At 43.0% G+C, this 21,518-nt stretch overlaps 1 protein-coding gene across 1 annotated transcript in view; it reads right to left on the reverse strand.

Annotated features, from left to right (window-relative positions):
- Positions 1 to 16,869: 16,869 nt before the first annotated feature.
- Positions 16,870 to 21,518, reverse strand: part of taf2 (TAF2 RNA polymerase II, TATA box binding protein (TBP)-associated factor) — a 125,873-nt gene continuing 121,224 nt past the window's right edge. The window contains exons 27-29 of the mRNA XM_057833537.1: positions 18,890 to 19,051; positions 18,731 to 18,830; positions 16,870 to 18,658 (exon numbers count right to left, since the gene is read on the reverse strand). Coding sequence (XP_057689520.1) covers positions 18,390 to 18,658; positions 18,731 to 18,830; positions 18,890 to 19,051 — 531 coding nt within the window. The 3' untranslated portion in view covers positions 16,870 to 18,389. The remainder of the gene's footprint in view (positions 18,659 to 18,730; positions 18,831 to 18,889; positions 19,052 to 21,518) is intronic.

The following is a 21,518-nucleotide window of genomic DNA, read 5'->3' on the forward strand; positions in this document are numbered from 1 at the left end:
TCACGTAGTGTTTTATGCTCCTGAATGAAATGGACCGCTTGGATGTGTGTAAGCAATCCGTGTTGCTGGACCAGGGAGAGGCATGTGAGCCTTTTTTTTTTTTAAATGTTCCTGTTCACTGCAGATATTGGCCAAAACAAGCCCTACTACTGTGGGAACATTGGACTTACGCTGAAGTGAGTAAACATCGTGTTTTGTATGATGTCAAATACTGGAATGATGGCACACGTTTTAATATGGAGGTGGCTTGCATTTTGTGGCTGACATGCTCCTTTTCTATTGAGGATGCCACTTGGCCGACGACCGGCGGCTTGTCGCACATGCCCCTGCCGGCAGAGCGCTATACTCGGCTTATTGCCCTCTTCGTGTGCCCGGCGTTCCGTCAAATTTTCCACCCGATCAGAAATTGTTAAAAATGGCCACGAATACAGCGATCACGAAGTAAACACGACAAACTTTCTTTAAATAAAGGACTATTTACTTACCTTTGATTATGGACAGACATGTAGAACAGTTCTCCTCAGACATATCCTGCTACGTTAGCTGCAAAATAATTGCAAGCCACTCTCTGTTTATGTCTTCGCCGTGTAGTAAAGCATTATTTTACGCCATATTCGTATTGACCATGTGGCAGCTACGCGCTCCTCTGACATCAGCCGGTTTGTCCGGCGGTACTCTCCATCTGCTTCCCCGGCGAGCTCTCCTGTCCGTAGCAGGCCAACAAGCTGCAACTTCCTTGCCGCGGGGCAGTTTGCTGCTCAACAAAGCCAATTGACAACCCCCCTGCTGTGTGAGATGATCCAAGTTAGTTTCGTGTGATTTTTTGCTTTGAAAAGCGAAAATAAGACTTTGAGACATCACTCGGTTCGGGTTAGCATGTTGTAGCTAGCTGTCACACCTCTTTCTTTGTTTACATTCTCCACAGCCGGGGCAAGGACATGACAAAAGCCTGACTAACTACGTTGGCATAAAATATCGTTTGAGAGGTGCAAGTTGACAGTTTTGACCATTATGGAGTAATTTTGCCATGTCGTACAGAATAAATGCATTTTTATTATTTCATATTCCATTTAGCACAAGGCTGTTATTTGTTATGACCGTACCATTTATTTAGCAATTGGGGGAAAATACTTGGATAAAAAGAATATCCTGTAAAAATATTGGAGTAGAGAGACTGAAACAATGACATTTTTCAGCTCTCTTCGTCGCATTTTCCTCGTTCTGAATAATTCCCCCTCAATGGGCTGAATTCTAAATCAGATAAAACCACGACCCTGCCGACGTCATCCACCTTTTGAGGACGCTAGAGCCCTATAGGCGTGTCTAAACGGCGGATTAAAAGACTAATTTCTCGTCATCTGCATTTTGCCAAATTGTTGTATATAGTCAAATCGTCTCAAAATATGATTCTAATTCACATAATAATGCTATTTTAGACTTTTTATATCCTGTCGTATGCACTTTTAGCACCCATTTCGTATAATTGTATCAAGTATATTGACAGATTATAGTCGATTTGTGCTGATATTTATAGTAATAAATGTAAAATGTGTGGTTGTATGAATGATAAAAATAAGAAATGTTCCACAAAGAACAAGGAAAGCACTACGACCCTGCACTGATTATGAGTAAAAAGGTCACAAGAACAAATAGCTATTGAAGTGAAAACCTAATCAATATTTTTTCTATTAACGCATTAAAAGAAAGAGAGGAGAGGAGTCAGGAGTGGCTTCTCTTACTTTAACCTGACAACAATGAAAACAATAATACAGCGGCCCGTGGCCTGTACTATGTACGGGGTTAAACTTACCCAGAAGTAACCCAGGGTACCTGGAAAACCGGGGTTGACAAAATCTGGTCATCTAGTTTGGGGTTAATCGATGCTACGACGCTGATTATGAAGTTTATTTGCTGAACCTGGGTTAACCCAATCAGAGTCCCTGCGCGTTCACATAAAAGGAGGCGGATAGCAGAGTCAAGCACAACTTTTGACGATGGCACGGGCACCTTATTTCTCAGACGAGGAATGTGCGATAATTATGCGGAGTTAAGAATTTAAATCCACACTCACCGCGAAATCCAACACCGCTTCAGCAAGTAGAGCGGGACTGGTCTGTTGGCAGCGAATTACAGATCGTGTGATTTGTGAATGCATCAATATGCCAGTTTTACTTATGTCCGTGAAAAGAAATAAAGCCTGCTGTCAGGACGAATAAGAATAACAAATAAGATATGGTACGTTAACTGTAAGAAATCATTTATCGTAGTTCATCACCACATGAAGCAGGATGATTGGATGTTTAGTTCCCTTGACTGTATGAGTATGTATGTCCTTTGAACATCTTCAGAGGCAACAGCAGCAGAAAACGCAACTGGCAACAGGTCAAAATGAAATATAAGAACATCATCCAAAATGGTAAGTGTGTGTGGTGGGGATGGAGGGGACAGAGAAGAGAGTGAGAGAATGAAAATAGGCTTTTGTCTTTCTCACAGCCAACCAGAAGAAAGTTGCAGTGATGGGCACGGGAAGAGGGAATGCACCAGAGTCCTTCACTGTGCCCGAAGAGTTGGCTTTAGCCAACAACAGTGGCAGGACAATTTTGAAGGGGGTGCAGTCCTCCCCTGGCGCAGTGGAAATGTCCACCCTCTATGTGCGGGGTAATATATGGCATTGAGGTTTCATGGTAAAAGGACTTGTGTTTTTATTCAAAACAGTGACATGGCATGTGTTCTTTTTATGCAGTTGAGGATGGACACATGGCAACCACGACTCCACCACAGTGTATGAACAATGAAACTCAGGCCCAGGTATTTCAAACTCATAACATTGCACAACCTCTAAATGATGCTGTTAATAAAGTATGTAGGTGCAGCCTGTAATTATTTGTCTTTTCAGGAGGAGATGATGACACCTTAACTGCCATCTCTGACGCCCCCATGCAGGTTAAAACACTTTACCGCTGCTACTGTAGGCTGTATGAATATTGTAGGAATAGTGACTCTTAAGCCTGAGTTATGCTTCCGCGTCAGACATGCGCCATCAAGGAAGACCCAATTTATGACCCTGTGCCGTAGCCTGACGTGTTCCTATTGAATTTAATAACCTAGCGCCACATCAATGCATATGACGTGGCGGAAATGGACTGTGATTGGTCCGCTCAGACTGTTGTTTCCGGTTTAGCGCGAAATCACCGCCATTTGTCAAACATGATTTTTCTACACGCAAAAATGGACCAAGCCGACGAGAGTATCAACGAAGAGCAAGTACAACAACTTCTACAATGTCTCAAGAAATTATGAAGATTGCCAAATGGCAAGCAATTCGTGGGAGGAGATTGCTGAAAATAAGGGGCTGGAGGTCAGCCAGCAATTGAATTAAAAAAAAAATGGAAGAACCACCGAGACAAGTATGTGTGTGTTCGGAATCGAATGGCCACACGAAGCGGTGACACAGGCGGGCAAAAACTACCAGCTTTTTACCACTTCTTATGTCATATTTTTGGTTGGTGCACTTCATCATTTATTGTGTACATATGTTTGCTGTGAGTCCGTGACTTATTTACATGTCACACTTCAAGTAAATGAAGAATAAAGCACAGGTTTGGTGTCAAAAGAGTTGTTTTGATGTTTTATTTTCAACAACAGACAGTTCACACATGATACATAACCACTGATTGAGAGTGCCTCGGTGCTTTTATGATAACATTAATATCAAGGCTTCCAACACAGTTTGGGAAGTTCCATAGCCACTAGAAATCTGCTACGGCTTATCACTGGCTGGCTGTAGGACACAGCAAACAAATTGGGCTGAAGGGCTTTGCAGACCTCGGACAAAACGCTGGACGCACTGCTCGACGCCAGTTTGAAGCTAGCTGCCACAGCTTGCTGGCTTCCACCTGAGGCTAGAATTCGTAATGTGACGGCATCAACAGACCGCCTCCGTCTTCTGCGTCTCCTGCGCCTAAACATTTGTATGATCAACATTTGTTGTTCAGTGTTGATGAGCTGAAGATCCACATTCAAGCGTTCGATCTTGCATTGTTATTTTTTCGCCGTTAAACTAGACTACAGGAAATCAACAAGCATGCCCCAAAACCGTACAAACATAACGCCACATCCCTCTAGTGGCTTGGCGGTGAATTACAGAGCAACGTGTCCCTTCACTGCAGAACTATCGAATGCTCATTGACGCTGTAGTTACTTCGCCGTCACCGCAACGCAGGAGCATAATTCAGGCTTTACTTTTAACTAGCGTGTCTGAATCGAGTAAGTTGTGTGGTGCTATGAATCTGTTTACTTCTTTTAAAGGAGGACTTGGAACTGCACCTGTTCCCTTCTGACGCCTCCCTGCCAGGGACCTATCTATATCTTTCATGGAGAACATTGTCCGGGTACGCCAGCGGAGTCTGGCGGTCTTTGAATACCTGTGCCCTCCAAAGAGAGTCCCTCACAATCCACGTGCCACTGTCACATGGGTCGTCCAGGCATGCTGTCTTGTCAAGAGGACATGTCAGTGGAGGAGTGCTGTTTAAATAGGGCATGGTTAAACAGAAACCTGGGGTTAAGCAAGATCGAACTCTGAGACGACCAGGTTTGAGATGTGGCGTGTACTGCCATGGCAACTTTCCCGGTTTCAAAATATCCACCTCTCGTAGTCCAGGTTAGCCGGGAAGTTCGGCTGCAAGCAAAGTTACTCTCGAAGTTACCCTGATAAGCCAGAAAACTGGCTTCGTAGTACAGGCCACTGCTGCTGAATGCGACTGCTATCACTAGCTGCCCACACGTTCTCTCTCACCACAGACCACACATCCAGACATCTCTTACAGGGGCTGCCCTTAGTTATGGACATTACATTATCAACATTTAGTCACGTGTTTGCATGTTTAGTACTAGTACTGCTACCTCGGCAAAATGTTGCTACTTCACAAAAACTAATGAGAATCCAGATAAACGCACACAAAAAAATATACAGTACAGGCCAAAAGTTTGGACACACCTCTTTCAATGCAACACAAATCAAGATCCGACCCCCATCGATATAGCAATAAATTCCACAAAGTCAAAAACCTGTTTAGGTGACTCTCTCTTGAAGCTCATCAAGAGAATAGTAAGAGTGTACAAAAAGTCATCAGAGCAAATGGTAGCTTTTTTAAAAGTTTTTAGTTATTTCACTTTAAAAAAAAAAAAAAATTATGTTAGCATAATTCCACGTGTGTTCATTCATAGTTTTATGTGAGTTTTATGTTAGGTGAGAATTTACAGTGTAACTAGTCATGACAATAAAGAAAATGGATGAACGAGAAACTGTGTCCAAACTTTAGGCCTGTGCTGTATATTTGGTAAATGATGTTATGCTTGTTTAGCGCTTTTCCACCTTGAAAGTTCATCGCCATCCACCAACTGGTGACTCAGTATCTTGCTCAAGGATAGGTGAGTTCATCAGGGCAGAGAATCGAACCCACAACCTCTGGGTTGGGGGACAACTACCGTACCACTGAGCCACGTCATCCCCTAGCCATATTTGAAAATAACCGTATTTATTGGACTATAGGTCGCACCTAAGTATGAGTCGCACCAGACTTAAAATGCCCAACGAAGAGGAAAAAAACATATATAAGTCACACCGGAGTATAAGTCGCATTTTGGGGGTAAATTTACTTGATAAAATCCAACACACAGAACAGATATGTCATCTTGAAAGGCAATTTAAAATACAAATACAATAGAGAACAACATGCTGAATAAGTGTACAGTATGATAATGTTACATGATGCCTTAACAACGAACTCCGAATGTGGCCGGTATGTTAACGTAACGTAGCTTTTAAGAGTTATTCAGATAACGATAGCATAAAGAATATGCTAACAAGTTTACCAAACCATCAGTGTCACTCCAAAACAACATGTGAAATGATATGTGTTAATAATTGCACACATACAGTGCCCTCCATAATTATTGGCACCCCTGGTTAAGATGTTTTTTTAGCTTCTAATATATATTTTTTTTTAATTCAAATAATATGGGACCTTAATGGAAAAAAAGAGAAAAATACAACCTTCAATACAAGTGCATTTTTTTCAGTGGGGAAAAAATCCCACATAAAGAAATAATTATTTGACATCAAATAATGTGTGTCACAATTATTAGCACTCCTGGTGTTGATAACTGTGACACATATTAGGGTCAATCAAAATATGTTGCCCTCTGCCCGAAAGCTGAAGATGGGTCGCCACTGGGTCTTTCAGCAAGACAATGACCCTAAACATATGGCCAAATCTACACAGAAATGGTTCACCAGACACAAAATCAAGCTCCTCCCATGGCCATCTCAGTCCCCAGACCTTGTTTTGTTGGCAAAAGGGGGTTGTACAAAGTATTAACACCAGGGGTGCTAATAATTGTGACACACATTATTTGATGTCAAATAATTATTTCTTTATGTGGGATTCTTTTCCCCACTGAATAAATGCACTTGTATTGAAGGTTGGATTTTTCTCTTTTTTTCCATTAAGGTCCCATATTATTTGAATTAAAAAAAAAAAAAGACGCTAAAAAACACATCTTAACCAGGGGTGCCAATAATTATGGATGGCACTGTAAGTCGCTCCAGAGTAAAAGTCACACCCCCAGCCAAACTATGAAAAAAAAACTGCGACTTATGGTCCGAAAAATACGGTACCTGGAGGAAGTGACACAGAGTTTGTGTAGGAGTGAATCAGCCCCAAGAAAACTGTAGGGCACACAGATGCACTGTTATAACATAAATGTATGTTTAAAGCAGGCATTTATTTGCTAAATGCCAAACATAATAATAACTGCGCCCTTCGTTTTGTTGACCCTTGCTAGTTTGGAGTAGGTTGCTATTTTTCAAATATTTGAATAAATATGTATTAACATAATACATCTGCAATGTTTTTTCTTTCTTTTATTAATTCACATTGTTTTCACGAGGCAGCCGTGCTGGCAGTTTCATACGCTGCAAAAAGTGCCCTAGTTTTCCCCCTCTGAGCACCAAATTCTCTGTGCAGGCCTCTGCTTATACACAAAATTGCAATAGCGTTGTATTGTATGTTGTTGCTGCCAAGTAAATATAGCATATTATAGGCATGCAGAATGCACGTTAGGTGGTGCGAAACCAAAAAAAGTACAAAAATGGCAAATGTAATGCTTATTTTATTAAATTAGGCACTCAACAACGATAAAAAGTTGTGAAACCAAGTATTATCTTGAGTCATAAAACACTGAGTTTGATTAGGAACTTACCAGCAACATCAACACTTTTCAACAGAAAAAGAGGTAGGCGTTTCTTCTGCCGAAAAAAAAAGAAAAAAAAAAAAAAATATATATATATATATATATGCAATAATCAATGAAAGCTAATAAAATGTGTGGTAATGTGCTAATGTGTGTGTGGGTTTTTGGCCGTTTTTTATTTTTTAAAGTGCAAACCAACTCTGAGGTTGGGGGGAAAAACTTAAGCGTAAGTCCCCTCAGAAGTAGTATTTTTGCAAATGATCACTCCAAATATAATGTGGAAATACAAATGAAACTGACAGATCACAAAAATACTGCAATTTCTGGAGAAATTGTGATGGTATCTATGCTTTGGCAGATAAACCCCTTCCTGTTGATTTGGGGACTGATTTCTGGATCTCACATCAGATCTTCCTGCTGGTCACTGGGTATTGATTTGGGAAATTTCAGGATCACTTCCTGTTGATATCAGGTCATTTCCTGTTGAAATTTTGACATTCATGGCCGTCAATGGCAATGACTTACATATGTGTCAATGAAATCCAAAACTGACATGCATGGCATGGCCAGTTGAATGCCAATATACAGTTGTGGTCAAAAGTTTACATACACTTGTGAAGAACATAATGTCATGGCTCTCTTGAGTTTCCAGTTATTTCTACAACTCTGATTTTTCTCCAAAAGAGTAATTGGAACAGATACTTTTTTGTCACAAAAAACATACATGAAGTTTGGTTCTTTTATGACTTTATTATGGGTGAACAGAAAAAGTGATCAAATCTGCTGGGTCAAAAATATACATACAGCAACACGAATTAGCAATTTCTTGTGAGTGATTATTGACTTGAACAATCATTGACTTGAACAAGTCAGGAAAGTCACTTGGAGCCATTTCAAAGCAGCTGCAGGTCCCAAGGGCAACAGTGCAAACAATTGTTTGTAAGTATAAAGTGCATGGTACTGTTTTGTCACTGCCACGATCAGTGGCCTATACTACGAAGCCAGTTTTCTGGCTTAGCAGGGTAACTTCGAGAGTCACTTCATCACGTGCGACCTAAGTTCGCAGCTAAGCGAGACTACGAAAGGTGGATATGTTGGAACCAAGAAGTGTTGCCATAGCAACACACGCCACACGCCAAACCTGGTCGTCTCAGAGTTAGATCTTGCTTAACCCCAGAATTCTAATTAACCACGCTATAATTAAACAGCACCCCTCCGCGGACGTGTCCTCCTGACAATGACAGCGTACCTGGACGAACCATACGACATTGGCGCGCGGATTGTGAGGGGCTCTCTTCGGAGTGCACGGGTTTTTGGAGACCGCCAGAATCCGCTGGCGTACCCGGAAGATGTTCTCCATGAAAGATTTTCAGCTGAGGGAATTCTTTACCTGTGCCAACTGATCGAGGCGGACGTCACTATAATGCAGTGCTTCTCAATTATTTTCTGTCACGCCCCCCCAAGGAAGACGTAAATGTTTCGCGCCCCCCCCAAACTCTCTGCCGCCACTGTAAATAGTATCATTTGTCTATAAAATTACTATTATAAATACGCATCTGCCTAACATTGTGTCCTTTTTTTCTAATAAAGAAAAAAAGTAACATAGATCAACTTATAATAAAGTATAACTTTATTATAAACATTGTTTTGTTTGTAACAGAGAAGACTTGATGTGCATCAATTTGCCTGAATAAAAAAAAAAAAGAAAAACACCTCCAAACTAAAAAATACACTCAAGGTGCATTTTTGACCATTTGATACAGAAAAATAAAATGTAATAAAATCAGTAAATAATACCAAATTAAAATTGATTAGAAACATTCACTCATGAGGACAATGTGCCAAAAAATTTGACCGAAAAAACAAATCTGAATAAAAGGGGGGGGGGGGGGGGGGGGGGGATGTGTGCTTGGACAGGACAGTTTTTATTTTTGCTGCTCACAGTATTTACCTCCTTTGCAATGATGTGGAGTTATTTTTCAATTAGCATGCTAACAATGCTCACTGGCTTACTGATATAACACTGACAAAGCAGGACGATTGTTGGCAATATACGGCACGTTTTCACTGAAAAAATCAAGCGGCTTAACAATGATTGATTTGGCTTCTTGCTGTCTGCTATAATTATTTTTAGACACAGTAAACAGTGGTCTTTCATCATCACCCACTGTATTAAAAGTCAAAGCTAAAAAGCAAACGGCACGAAAAAAGCGCATTTTCGGCGGCCGAGGTAGAACCGTAGGTGAGGGCAGTCGTCGTGACGATCCCAAGCCGAAAATGGAACTTCTCGGGCCGCGACGTGAGAACCGGACAAGACAGTGGGTCGCTGCGTGAGTGAGTCCGGTCGGAAAACGGCTTTCGAAAACGGCGGTGGCACACTGCTCTTCATATCTGTTGTCTGTGTCAATGTTGTATCGGTCGCGAACGATTCGTTCTTTTTGAACGAATTGTTTGGGTGAACGAGACCGAACTAAACACCATCTGCACTGATTCGTTCTATGAAGTTGGTGCTTGTTCACTGCGTGGGAGGGCGTTGAGCAAGCGGCAGCGTCTTCTGACATCGCACACGACCAATCAGACGCCAGCCTCATCGCGGGCAGGGGAGGGACCGGAAACAGAATCAGGGCGTATGTCACTCACTTCCACGTGTGGCCAATGAGCAGCCAGCGTGCAGGCAGGGGGGCAAGACTGAGTTTTGTCACTTCCCGTTCAGTGACTCGGTCCTCCGGTTCCTGACCTAGCTTGCTGCTAACTTGACTTTCCAGTAATGAATATGCGGTGAACGAATCAAAAAATGAAAGGAAAGGACTTTGTCACATATTTGTTAACGTGGAGCCTATCAAATGCAGCTCAAAAAGACAAAAACACCACACAAATCTAGCGAGCATCGTTTAGTGTACTACTTTTCTCAACAGACTCGCGACTACCTATTACCACATACTATCAAATTTACAGTAATTTAAAACACGGGTAGCTACGAGGCAAGCAAAAGCTGAGCTGCGGTCGTGTGACGGCAATGAAGGGGGCAAAGAACTGTCACTATAAGGAGGCTTCATGGCAGCGATATTTACCTCATATGTGCACAGAAAAAAATATTTAGTATGATCACCATAATACTGATTTGCAATGAAACGGTATATACATGTCCATTTTTTCCAAGTGTTTTATTTTATTTTTTTTTCGTGTCAGGTGTTGGTTGGTTTGACAAATCATGTCAATCCGTCCATCATGTGCTACTCAAGCGCCCCAAAACAACGCACATGGACACGGGAGATGATATGTCTACAGTTTTCTTAACAGACTAATGAGAGTAGAAAGGCGATATCGTAAAGAGCAAACAATTATTTCTTGTCAGCATTTGACGATCTGAGATGCGGGGACGACAGGGGAGCTGACCTGATTATTTTATTTATTAATACCAGTGCAAAAATTCCAAACGATCACCATAATACTGATTTGCAATGAAACTGTATATACATGTCAATTTTTTCCGAGTGTTTTTTTTTTTTTTTCCCGTGTCAGAGCGTGTCGGTTGGTTTGACAAATTATGTCAATCCGTCCATCATGCGCTACTCAAGCGCCCCAAAACAACGCACGCAGACACGGGAGATGTCGCAATATGTCTACATTTTTCTTAACAGACTAATGGGGGTAGAAAGGCGACATCGTAAAGAGCAAGCAATCATTTCTCGTCAGCATTTGACGATCTGAGATGCGGGGACGACAGGGGAGTTGACCGGATTATTTTATTTATTAATACCACCGCAAAAATTCAATACGATCATCTTAATACTGATTTGCAATTAAACTGTCAAATATCAAAATGTAGTATTGTCTTTATTTCAGAGCAGCACATTCGACAACTAGCTATTTACATTTATAGTTTTAACAATAGTAACTAAAAATAATAGTGATTAGCATAAAAACAAAAATACAACAGAGCGAGAGGTAAATATGATGTGTTGGTCGTTCCATATTTTGAAATTAAACTTTCGATTTATTTTTATTTTCGTGACAGCAAGCATTGTAAATGTGATCAAGAACATGCTAAAGAAAGTCCGTGCGCTCCCGACCCCAACCCCCCGCTCCCCCCACAAAAGGAAAATGTTTAACCGTGTCCTCAATCGAAATGCAAGCACGAGCCATGACTTTGAGCCCATAGAACTAGGACAGACGACGCGGAAGTTCTCCCTCGCTTTTGCAGCAGCAGGAGGGAGACGAGGCTGTCTGTGAAAGGAGAATGATATTGCCTGTCACTCATTACTGAAACTACGACGAGCGGTCAATGAGGAGCCTGTGTGCAAGAGAGAGGGAGGGACCAAGAATGTCACTTCCCGTTCAGTTATACTGCGAAGCGGTCTTTGGTGATTCGTTCGGCAACGTCACTTCCCGTTCACTAACCGAACGATTCATTTGGGCGGGGAGGGAGATGAGGGGGGCGAACGATTCGTTGAACGATTCGTTTGAACGAATCTTTTTACTGAACGATCCGGAATGGATTCGTTTACTCAAGTGAACGACAGATCCCGTCACTAGTCTGTGTGTGCTGAGTGCTCTTCCTTAGTTCAAAAATACTGCGCGCACTCTGAAAATGAGAGCGCCACTGCCACCTACTGAGTGGATGTGCAAGTACACTTTATTCCAGTACGGCAAAAAAAAAAACAACAACACATAAAACATGTTCCCCGAGGTCACATGCGCCCCCCCTGGCATTGCTCTGCGCCTCCCCAGGGGGGCGCGCCCCACTATTTGAGAAGTACTGCTATAATGTAACCCGCCGAAGTCAGGCCCTCACAAACGGGCAGATTGTGTGCCTCTCCGTGCGTTCTTTCGCCAGGGACAATATATGCATTCCAATGGTGATGCTGAATATCTGCTTAAGAACACTGTATGCCGTGCGATTCAAAGTGGGGTATGGAAACGCTTCAAATTGATCGTTGAAATTGCTGAATGTAAACGAATGCAGAGCTTTGCACTCATATACAAGAAATATATTTAACGAACTTTTCCAGCGTTATTTCGTTGTGTAAATGAGTCAATAATAACCATAGAAATATGTAGACTATTTAAACATTGAGAAAATTTCCGTTTTTTTCTGCCAACTCGAAGAGATTAAATTAAATGTCAAATCCACTGATAGGACAGACGCACAAATATAAAAGATATAAATGTTTATTGAATACTTATCTTACAGTCTTGTTTAACTGTGAAAATTCGTTACAAAAGACGGGCTTTAATTCACGCAACAACGCATGGCATCCCCGCATTTCCTTCTTCTCCTGAGTCCTCACAAAGATAACAAAATTATGGGGGGGCGGGGGGGGGGGGGGGGGGGGGCGGGGCGGGCCTGCAAATAAAGTTAATTGATCGGGCTCGGGTCGGGCTTGATTTTTTAGGCCCAAACTAAGGAAAAAAAAAAAAGGACATACGTATTCATACAGTCAATTGGACTAAACATACAATTATCCTGCTTCATGTGATGATGTGCGATAAATTATTTCTTACTGTTAACGTACCAAATCTTATTTTATTGTCCTGACAGCAGGCTTTATTTCTTTGCATGGACATAAGTAAACTGGCATATTGACGCATTCACAAATCACACGATCTGTAAATTCGCTGTCAACAGACCCGTTGCGTTCTACTCGCTGAAACGGTGTTCGATTTCGCGGTGAGGGTGGATTTTAATTCCTCATAACTCCATATGATCATCGCGCATTCCTCCTCCGTGAAGTAAGGTGCCCGTGCCATCGTCACAAGTAGTGTTTGACTCTGGTCTCCGCCCCCTTTTATGTGAACGCGCAGTAACTCTGACTGGGTTGACACAGGTTCGACTAATCAACCTCATAATCAGCGTCGTAGCACCGACTGACCACAAACTAGACAACCAGGTTTTGTCAACTCTGGTTACCCGCTGGTAAACTGGATTACTTCTGGGGAGGTTGAACTCAGTTCGTAGTATAGGCCACAGGAAGAAAACACAAGTTATCACCTGCTGCTGAGAGAAAATTGGTCAGGAGGGTGAAGATTCAACAGAGAATCACCAAAAAGCAGATCTGCCAAGAATTAGAAGCTGCTGGAACACAGGTGTCAGTGTCCACAGTCAAGCGTGTTTTGCATCTCCATGGACTGAGAGGCTGACGTACAAGAAGGAAGCCCTTGCTCCAAAAGCGGCACCTTAAGGCTCGACTGAAGTTTGCTGCTGATCACATGGACAAAGATAAGACCTTCTGGAAGAAAGGTCTGTGGTCAGACGAAACAAAAATCGAGCTGTTTGGCCGCAATGCCCAGCAATATGTTTGGAGGAGAAAAGGTGAGGCCTTTAACCCCAAGTACACCATGCCTACCGTCAAGCACAGTGGAGGTAGTATTATGCTGTGGGGCTGTTTTGCTACCAATGGAACTGGTGCTTTCCAGAGAGTAAATGGGATAATGAAGAAGGAGGATTACCTTCAAATTCTTCAAGATAACCAAACGTCATCAGCCCGAAGATTGGGTCTTGGGCGCAGTTGTGTGTTCCAACAGGACAATGACCCCAAACACACATCAAAAGTGGTAATGGAATGGCTAAATCAAGCTAGAATTAAGGTTTTCGAATGGCCTTCCCAAGTCCTGACTTGAACTTGTGGACAATGCTGAAGAAACAAGTCCATGTCAGAAAGCCATAAAATTTAACTGAACTGCGCCAATTCTGTCAAGAGGAGTGGTCAAAGATTCAACCAGAAGCTTGCCAGAAGCTTGTGGATGGCTACCAAAAGCGCCTAATTGAAGTGAAAATGGCCAAGGGACATGTTACCAAATATTAGCGCTGCTGTATGTATATTTTTGACCCAGCAGATTTGATCACTTTTTTCTGTTCACCCATAATAAAGTCATAAAAGAACCAAACTTCATGAATGTTTTTTGTGACAAAGAAGTATCTGTTCCAATCATTCTATCAGAGAAAAATCAGAGTTGTAGAAATAATTGGAAACTCAAGAGAGCGACAGACATTATGTTCTTCACAAGTGTATGTAAACTTTTGACCACAACTGTATATTCGACAAAGGAGTTTGCGTGTGTTTGTGGTCAGGACAGCGCCTATTATCACGTCAGGACTGGCTGATTGGCCGCACGACATCAGCTTACAACATGAAGTCCATCCGCTATCATATGGCGAACGAGGGTGTCATCAACTGTCAGCATACTAGTCTGTTATCATCACTTATTTTTTGCCTAAAGGGGCTCTTTTGTTTGCCCACACAAAAATTCCTTCTCATGCACTCAGATGTATTTTACTGTTGGATACACGATCTTTATTTTATTATGTACCAAAACAACAGAAGCAGGCATGTCAATGTTGCCCAGTGTAATCACTGGGCAACAATTTTTGAATGTTGTCTGGATTTGTACAACTGATTGCACTGCTGAATCACAAAATGGCATCGGTTTCTTTCAATCAGGTCAAGAATTTGTGCTAAATTGATTTGAAATAAAGATATGACAAAAGCGATACCATTTTTGTGGCATTGTCACCAAAATTTTTGTCAACACATATCTTCTTCTTCTCGAGTCACTACGTATTATCAAATGATTCCAGTCCATTGTTGGATGCATTGTCTGGCACTCTGGGTTAGGTCAGCTAGGTCCTCTTGGGTGCAAGATATCGGGAGGAGTGGGCAGACAAGGAGATGCTGCATGGTCTGATCCTCTCCACACATACAAGAGATGTCACCATTCTGATCGAACCCCCACTTTGTCAGGTTTGTTTTGCACCGGCCGACAGCAGTTCTCAATCGGTTACGGCAAGACCAGAGTGGCCATGCCTCACTAGCATGGTTCACTAGGTTTGGGGGCCACTGAAGGAGCGTTCACGTCGCGGTCCCTGTCAGTTGTTTTTTCACTTGCGAATCCTTCAACTACACTACAGTACGCTGTCAACACATATCATGATCGTAGGATAAAGCGGCATGGAAAATGAATGAATGAATGAAATATGTTTTCCAACAAAATATATTGATTACATGATAGAAACATCGATTACTGCAAACTGAATTGTGGACGTTGATAAAACGTTACTTCACTTCTGAATTTTGAACAATGCAAAATTCAGGGCGTGAACTTCCGTTTATTCGAACTCTTGGAATGCTCAGCGGCAGGCAGGGATGTCTCTTTTCAGAGTCCAACATTTATCAGCCATCATGACTGTAACCCAGCGTCTCTGATACTTGCTCTCCATCTCTTTCATACCCTGGTGGAATCGCTCTCCCTGCTTGTCGCTCATTGGTCCCAGATTCTCAGGAAACCGGTCCATATGTGTGAATATGTATGCTCATGTTGTATCTGAGGTTTCTGAAAGCAGTCAGCATGTTGTTGCCAAGTTCTTTATTGTTCTTGGCCTTGTTGTTGCCAAGAAAGTTCTTCACGACCAGAAGGAATGCTTTCCACGCTTCCAGTTCAACTTTGTTCATTGAGTGCTAAAACTCTGGGTCTCTGATGAGCTGACAGATCTGAGGACCGACCGTCAAAGATGCCAGCTTTCAGCTTGTCAGTGGTCAATCCTGGAGAAGCCTGGCACAAGTGAAGCAGTCACCATCCTTGTTCAGAGCTTTGGTGAACTGCTTGATCAAGCTGATGTGCATTGGTGGGAAGAGTATCTTGTCTCTTTCCACCAACGGGTCGTTGATGGTGTTCTTTTGTTGAAAAGGCACAATTTCCTCCCGTACCTTCTTCGTGTAATGCTGAGCATGGTCCTGCCATCCCACATGCACAGAAAACATGGGTAATTGTCCACTGTATGAGAAAGGGGGGGGGGGGGGGGGGGGGGGTGTTGGGATCTCCCTTGTTGATTCCAAACGGAACATCTTAGCGCCTCACAACAAAAACCAGCAGATTGCTCTTGACAAGACCTCGCGATTGAGTATAACATTTTTTCTATTAGGTCAATTTTTATGACATGTCCAATTTTCGGCATTTCCCATGGTCAAATATTTTTTTTTCCAACTACCCTATACCTCTAGTAAAGCCGCTATGAAAGATATCGACATGGGGTCTTCACTGCCGTAATCTTTGATGAATTTAGAGCAAAATTGCGTATAGTTGATCATAATTTGACATTTCATAACATGTCATATAAAGTCTGAAGGCTGACCAGAAACCGAAAAACAATATTTGGTCATAGAAAACAAAAGTTGAACTGATTTAGCAAAACCAATATCATTTTGGGATTCAGCGCATCAGAATTGTGCTAAACCAACTGACGAAACTCAGACAAATTTGTTGCCCAGTGTTATTGATTAGCAAAAATCAACTATTCGCCTTTAAATTGAAAACTTATGGACAAAATGGAGTGGTCAAACAATATAAAATATAAATATGATGTGTGAGGACGCATCCCGAGCTTTGTTGTTTTCGTCAACGATGATGATATTGAAAATATTTCATCGACAAGCATCATTTTTTTTTTCACGACGATGACGGGAGACAAACACAAGACGACCGAGACAAAAATGTGACAGTTTCTGTCATATGCATGACATTTTTTTTGCACGTGTAAAACATCAGCCTGCATTGTAGTAATGTTTGGGTTGTGTCATTCATGTGGCACGTGCTGGAAAATACAGAACCTCAAACATCAACAGATCATAACCATTTATTAAATTGAAACAATTTCATTTAAAAAGAGTAAAGGGGTTTGACAAAGGAAAATATGAGGACATCATTATTAAGGACATGCTTTGGAAATCAATTTACCAACACTCTTGGTGAACTCCGTTATTTTCTAATATTGCCTAAAACATTAGCAAGGTAAAATTCCATTTTTTATTGACAAGTTTCCGAGGTACTTCCGCATTCCTGCTTGCAGCTTCCGTTTTACACGTTCTCTTTTCTAACCAAAACAACAATGGAGCTGGAGTTGCATCACTCATTAAAATCCATCAACAATGACAATTTGGAAATACCATCTGCCGTCGTCACGACATGGAAGGACAACATGAAGAAATGGCTAAGAGTCACCACAACCAAAATATGTTTGTATTTTATTGATTTTATGGCAGTGGAAGGAAACTCAATCAGGAAACTTCGCCTCATTTTGGTCACTCAGGTGGCCAGCGTATCAATCTACACCCCATATTAACACAGGCTGTCCACGAACGAAGTGATATAAACATAATCTTTTCGTTGGATCTTTAAAATTTAAAGCAACGAGCAACATCCTTAACTTATTGTCTGCTGCTGGGTTCGATTTAAGGCGTATGGCTGGGCGCTTTGTAGATGGTCGGAAATCAAAACATTCCACTTCCATTCAAATATGTAGGCGCTTCCACAACCATGCACAGCACAGAAAGTCCCAGAGCCTCATCTACGTTCCCCTGGTTTGATTTTGCAGTTTAACTTGTCTACACACACTTCAGCCGTACTTCATGTTGTTCTGTCTAAACCGCAAGTCCGTAGCAGAAAATGTCAAAGTCAAACGCCCATGTTTTGCTCCGGAAACTTGTCAATAAAACTATTGAATGAGAAAAGATTCTTGAATGACAAATGTATTCACCAATGAGTTCAGGACATTATGACTCATTTTATAGGAGAAGTACAACACCTTGTGTTCCAGTGGAAGGAATTGTCTTTTTTTCTGATGTGCAATAATGGAGAAAAACATAATTAAAAGACAACATTTCCAGAAATTTTTGGAAATGATTTTCGCCAATCAAATGTGAGTATCCCAGATTGGCCACCCACTCTTCCTGGTGATGTCACTTAATACCCATCATCCCATGTTTAAACACGAGGCATCAGTTGTTTTATCTAGACTGATTTTGCTGGAAAAAATATAGGGAAGGCAGTGCCAACTTGTGCCCATATTTTGGCTATTATTGTTACCTGTGTTCAATGTCTATCAGTACTTCTGCATGTGTGCCATAGTCATCACAGCAATGGCTGCGCTCATATTTTGTCTTGTACCAGTGTTAGAGGTCGCATACTTGAAGGTCATTTATACCTGGGTGTTGTCTTTCCCTTAAATGAGCGCTCGCTTGCTCACTTATCCGACGGCGATTAAGTCATTCGTCAATGACATCTCTACAACACAACTGGGAAAAAAATATATTACACGTGTATGGGGGACAACTAAAAAAAATCTCCTCCTTCTAAAGATTTTATTCAGATAATGATGGTGAAGGCTTGCCGCTGACTGGACTGTTGCTGTAAGGATGCCAGTTACCTCTGTCTTTGTCCTTATTTTCATGCTTGTGCTTATGCTTATGTTTGTGCTTTTTCTTTTTCTTCTTCTTATGCTCGTGGTGGTGGTGGCCATGCTCACTACCTCTGTGTTTTGAAGACAAGGACGCGGTGTCTTTGGAGAAGGGTGGTATGGGGGTGGCTGGCATGGAAAGCATGGTCTGTTCAATGAAAGCGGGCTCTTTACCTTAAGAGAAAACGTCCCGGTAAACAGACAGCGCGTCGAAAGAATCACAACATATTGTTTGCGGTTCAACACCTGGTGTTGACGGCCTCTCCAACAGATTGAGGTGATGGTGAATAAAGGCTTGACTGTCGTGAACGGTCTCCATATCTATATCTTCATCTTCCAGGTTAAACTACAAGCAAACGATGTCAGCAAAAGACAAAACGACAACAACATCATTGTCATCCTTACTCTGATCTTGTAGCGTCCGACTCTGCCGTCGTCATCTTGCTGCAATGCCTGTCCGGGTTCCGGAGGGGAGCCCAGCTGAGTCTCGGCCTTTCTCTTGACGCCCTGAGGAGGCTGTCCTACCCCGCACACCCCCAGTGAAATAGGATCAGGCTCGTCATCCTCCTGCAAGAGGGAAAAAAAAACAGTCATTCCTATCACTGCAAATTCATAAGATTCATTTTCTGTTTTTGCATTATTCATATTGGTGCTGGAAAATCGTCAGGTGGCAGAGTACCAGTGGTGGAATGTAACAAAGTACTTCGTTACGTACATTTTTTCGTACATCAAACATGAATTTTGTTATTTTCATTTTCATGCCCCCAGCGCAATCCATAAGCCCTGTGCAATTGTACTGTTATTGAGCACTAGAGGGAGGAACGTGAGTACAGACAAGATTGGGCAGGTGAACAAGATATTGACCAATAAAAATGAACAGTGAGCAGCACGCCTTCAGATGGGTGCCGCACACTCTAGTACAGTAAGTGGGGGTATGCACCTGATAGTTGCTTGCAACCTGCCATTAGGGCAATTTTTTTTTTAAAAAAGGTTGTTAAGCTTCTGTTTACAGTGCAGTCAGTTTTTTTTTCCCATTCTGCACAGTTTTAAATAAAATTAACAGTCACAGAGCTCATATATATATATATATATATTTATATATATATATATATATATATATATATACATATATAAAAGCAAATTTTTGCATTGGGAGAAAGTACTTGAACTTTTTACTTCTAAAGTAAATTCGAGGCAGGTACTTTTGTACATTTACTTGAGTACTTTTTTTTCTTAGATACTCGTCCTTTCCATCCATCCATTCATTATCTTCCGCTTAGTCCGGGGTCAGGTCGCAGGGGCAGCAGCTTTAGCAGGGAAGCTCAGACTTCCCTCTCCCCAGCCACTTCAGCCAGCTCCGCCGGCGGGATTCCAAGGCGTTCCCAGGCCAGCCGAGCGACATAGTCTCTCCAGCGTGTACTGGGTCGACCCCGGGGTCTCCCGCCGGTGGGAAATGCCCGGAACACCTCTCCAGGGAGGCGTCCAGGAGGCATCCGAACCAGATGCCCGAGCCACATCAACTGGCTCCTCTCAACGCGAAGGAGTAACGGCTCGACACCAAGCCCCTCCCGGATGACCGGGCTTCTCACCCTATCTCTAAGGGAGAGCCGGGACACCCTGCGGAGGAAACTCATTTCGGCCGCTTGTCTCCGGGATCTTGTTCTTTCGGTCACGACCCACAGCTCGTGACCATAGGTGAGGGTAGGAACGTAGATTGACCGGTAAATCGAGAGCTTCGCCTTTTGGCTCAGCTCCTTCTTCACCACAACGGACTGGTGCAGAGTCCGCATCACTGCAGACGCTGCACCGATCCGCCTGTCAATCTCCCGCTCCCTCCTACCCTCACTCGTGAACAAGACCCCAAGATACTTGAACTCCTCCACTTGGGGCAGGATCTCATCCCCGACCCGGAGAGGGCATGCCACCCTTTTCCGGCTGAGGACCATGGTCTTGGATTTGGAGGTGCTGATCTTCATCCCAACCACTTCACACTCGGCTGCGAACCGCCCCAGTGAGAGTTGGAGGTCGCGGCTTGATGAAGCCAATAGCACCACATCATCTGCAAAAAGCAGAGATGCAATGCTGAGGCCACCAAACCGGACACCCTCAACGCTTCGGCTGCGCCTAGAAATTCTGTCCATAAAAATTCTGAACAGAATCGGTGACAAAGGGCAGCCTTGGCGGAGTCCAATCCTCACTGGGAACGAATTCGACTTACTGCCGGCAATGCGGACCAGACTCTGACACCGGTCGTACAGGGACCGAACAGCCCTTACCAAGGGGCTCGGTACCCCGTACTCCCGGAGCACCCTCCACAGGACTCCCCTAGGCACACGGTCGAACGCCTTCTCCAAATCCACAAAACACATGTAGACTGGTTGGGCGAACTCCCATGCACCCTCGAGGACCCTGCTGAGGGTGTAGAGCTGGTCCACTGTTCCACGGCCGGGACAAAAACCACACTGCTCCTCCTGAATCCGAGATTCGACTTCCCGACGGACCCTCCTCTCCAGCACCCCTGAATAGACTTTACTGGGGAGGCTGAGGAGTGTGATACCTCTATAATTGGAACACACCCTCTGGTCCCCCTTTTTAAAAAGGGGGACCACCACCCCGGTCTGCCAATCCAGAGGCACTGTCCCCGATGTCCAAGCGATGTTGTAGAGGCGTGTCATCCATGACAGCCCAACAACATCCAGAGCCTTTAGGAACTCCGGGCGGATCTCATCGACCCCCGGGGCCTTGGCACCGAGGAGCTTTCCAACCACCTCAGTGACTTCAACCCCAGAGATTGGAGAGCCCACCTCGGAGTCCCCAGATTCTGCTCCCTCCAAGGGAGGCGTGTCGGTGGAATTGAGGAGACCTTCGAAGTATTCTCCCAACCGACTCACGACGTCCCGAGTCGAGGTTAACAGTACCCCATCTTCACTATACACAGTGTTAATGGTGCACTGCTTTCCTCTCCTCAGACGCCGGATGGTGGACCAGAATTTCCTCAAAGCCGTCCGGAAGTCTTTTTCCATGGCCTCGCTAA

Source organism: Corythoichthys intestinalis, chromosome 4 (assembly GCF_030265065.1).
Source record: "Corythoichthys intestinalis isolate RoL2023-P3 chromosome 4, ASM3026506v1, whole genome shotgun sequence".
Lineage (NCBI taxonomy): Eukaryota > Metazoa > Chordata > Actinopteri > Syngnathiformes > Syngnathidae > Corythoichthys > Corythoichthys intestinalis.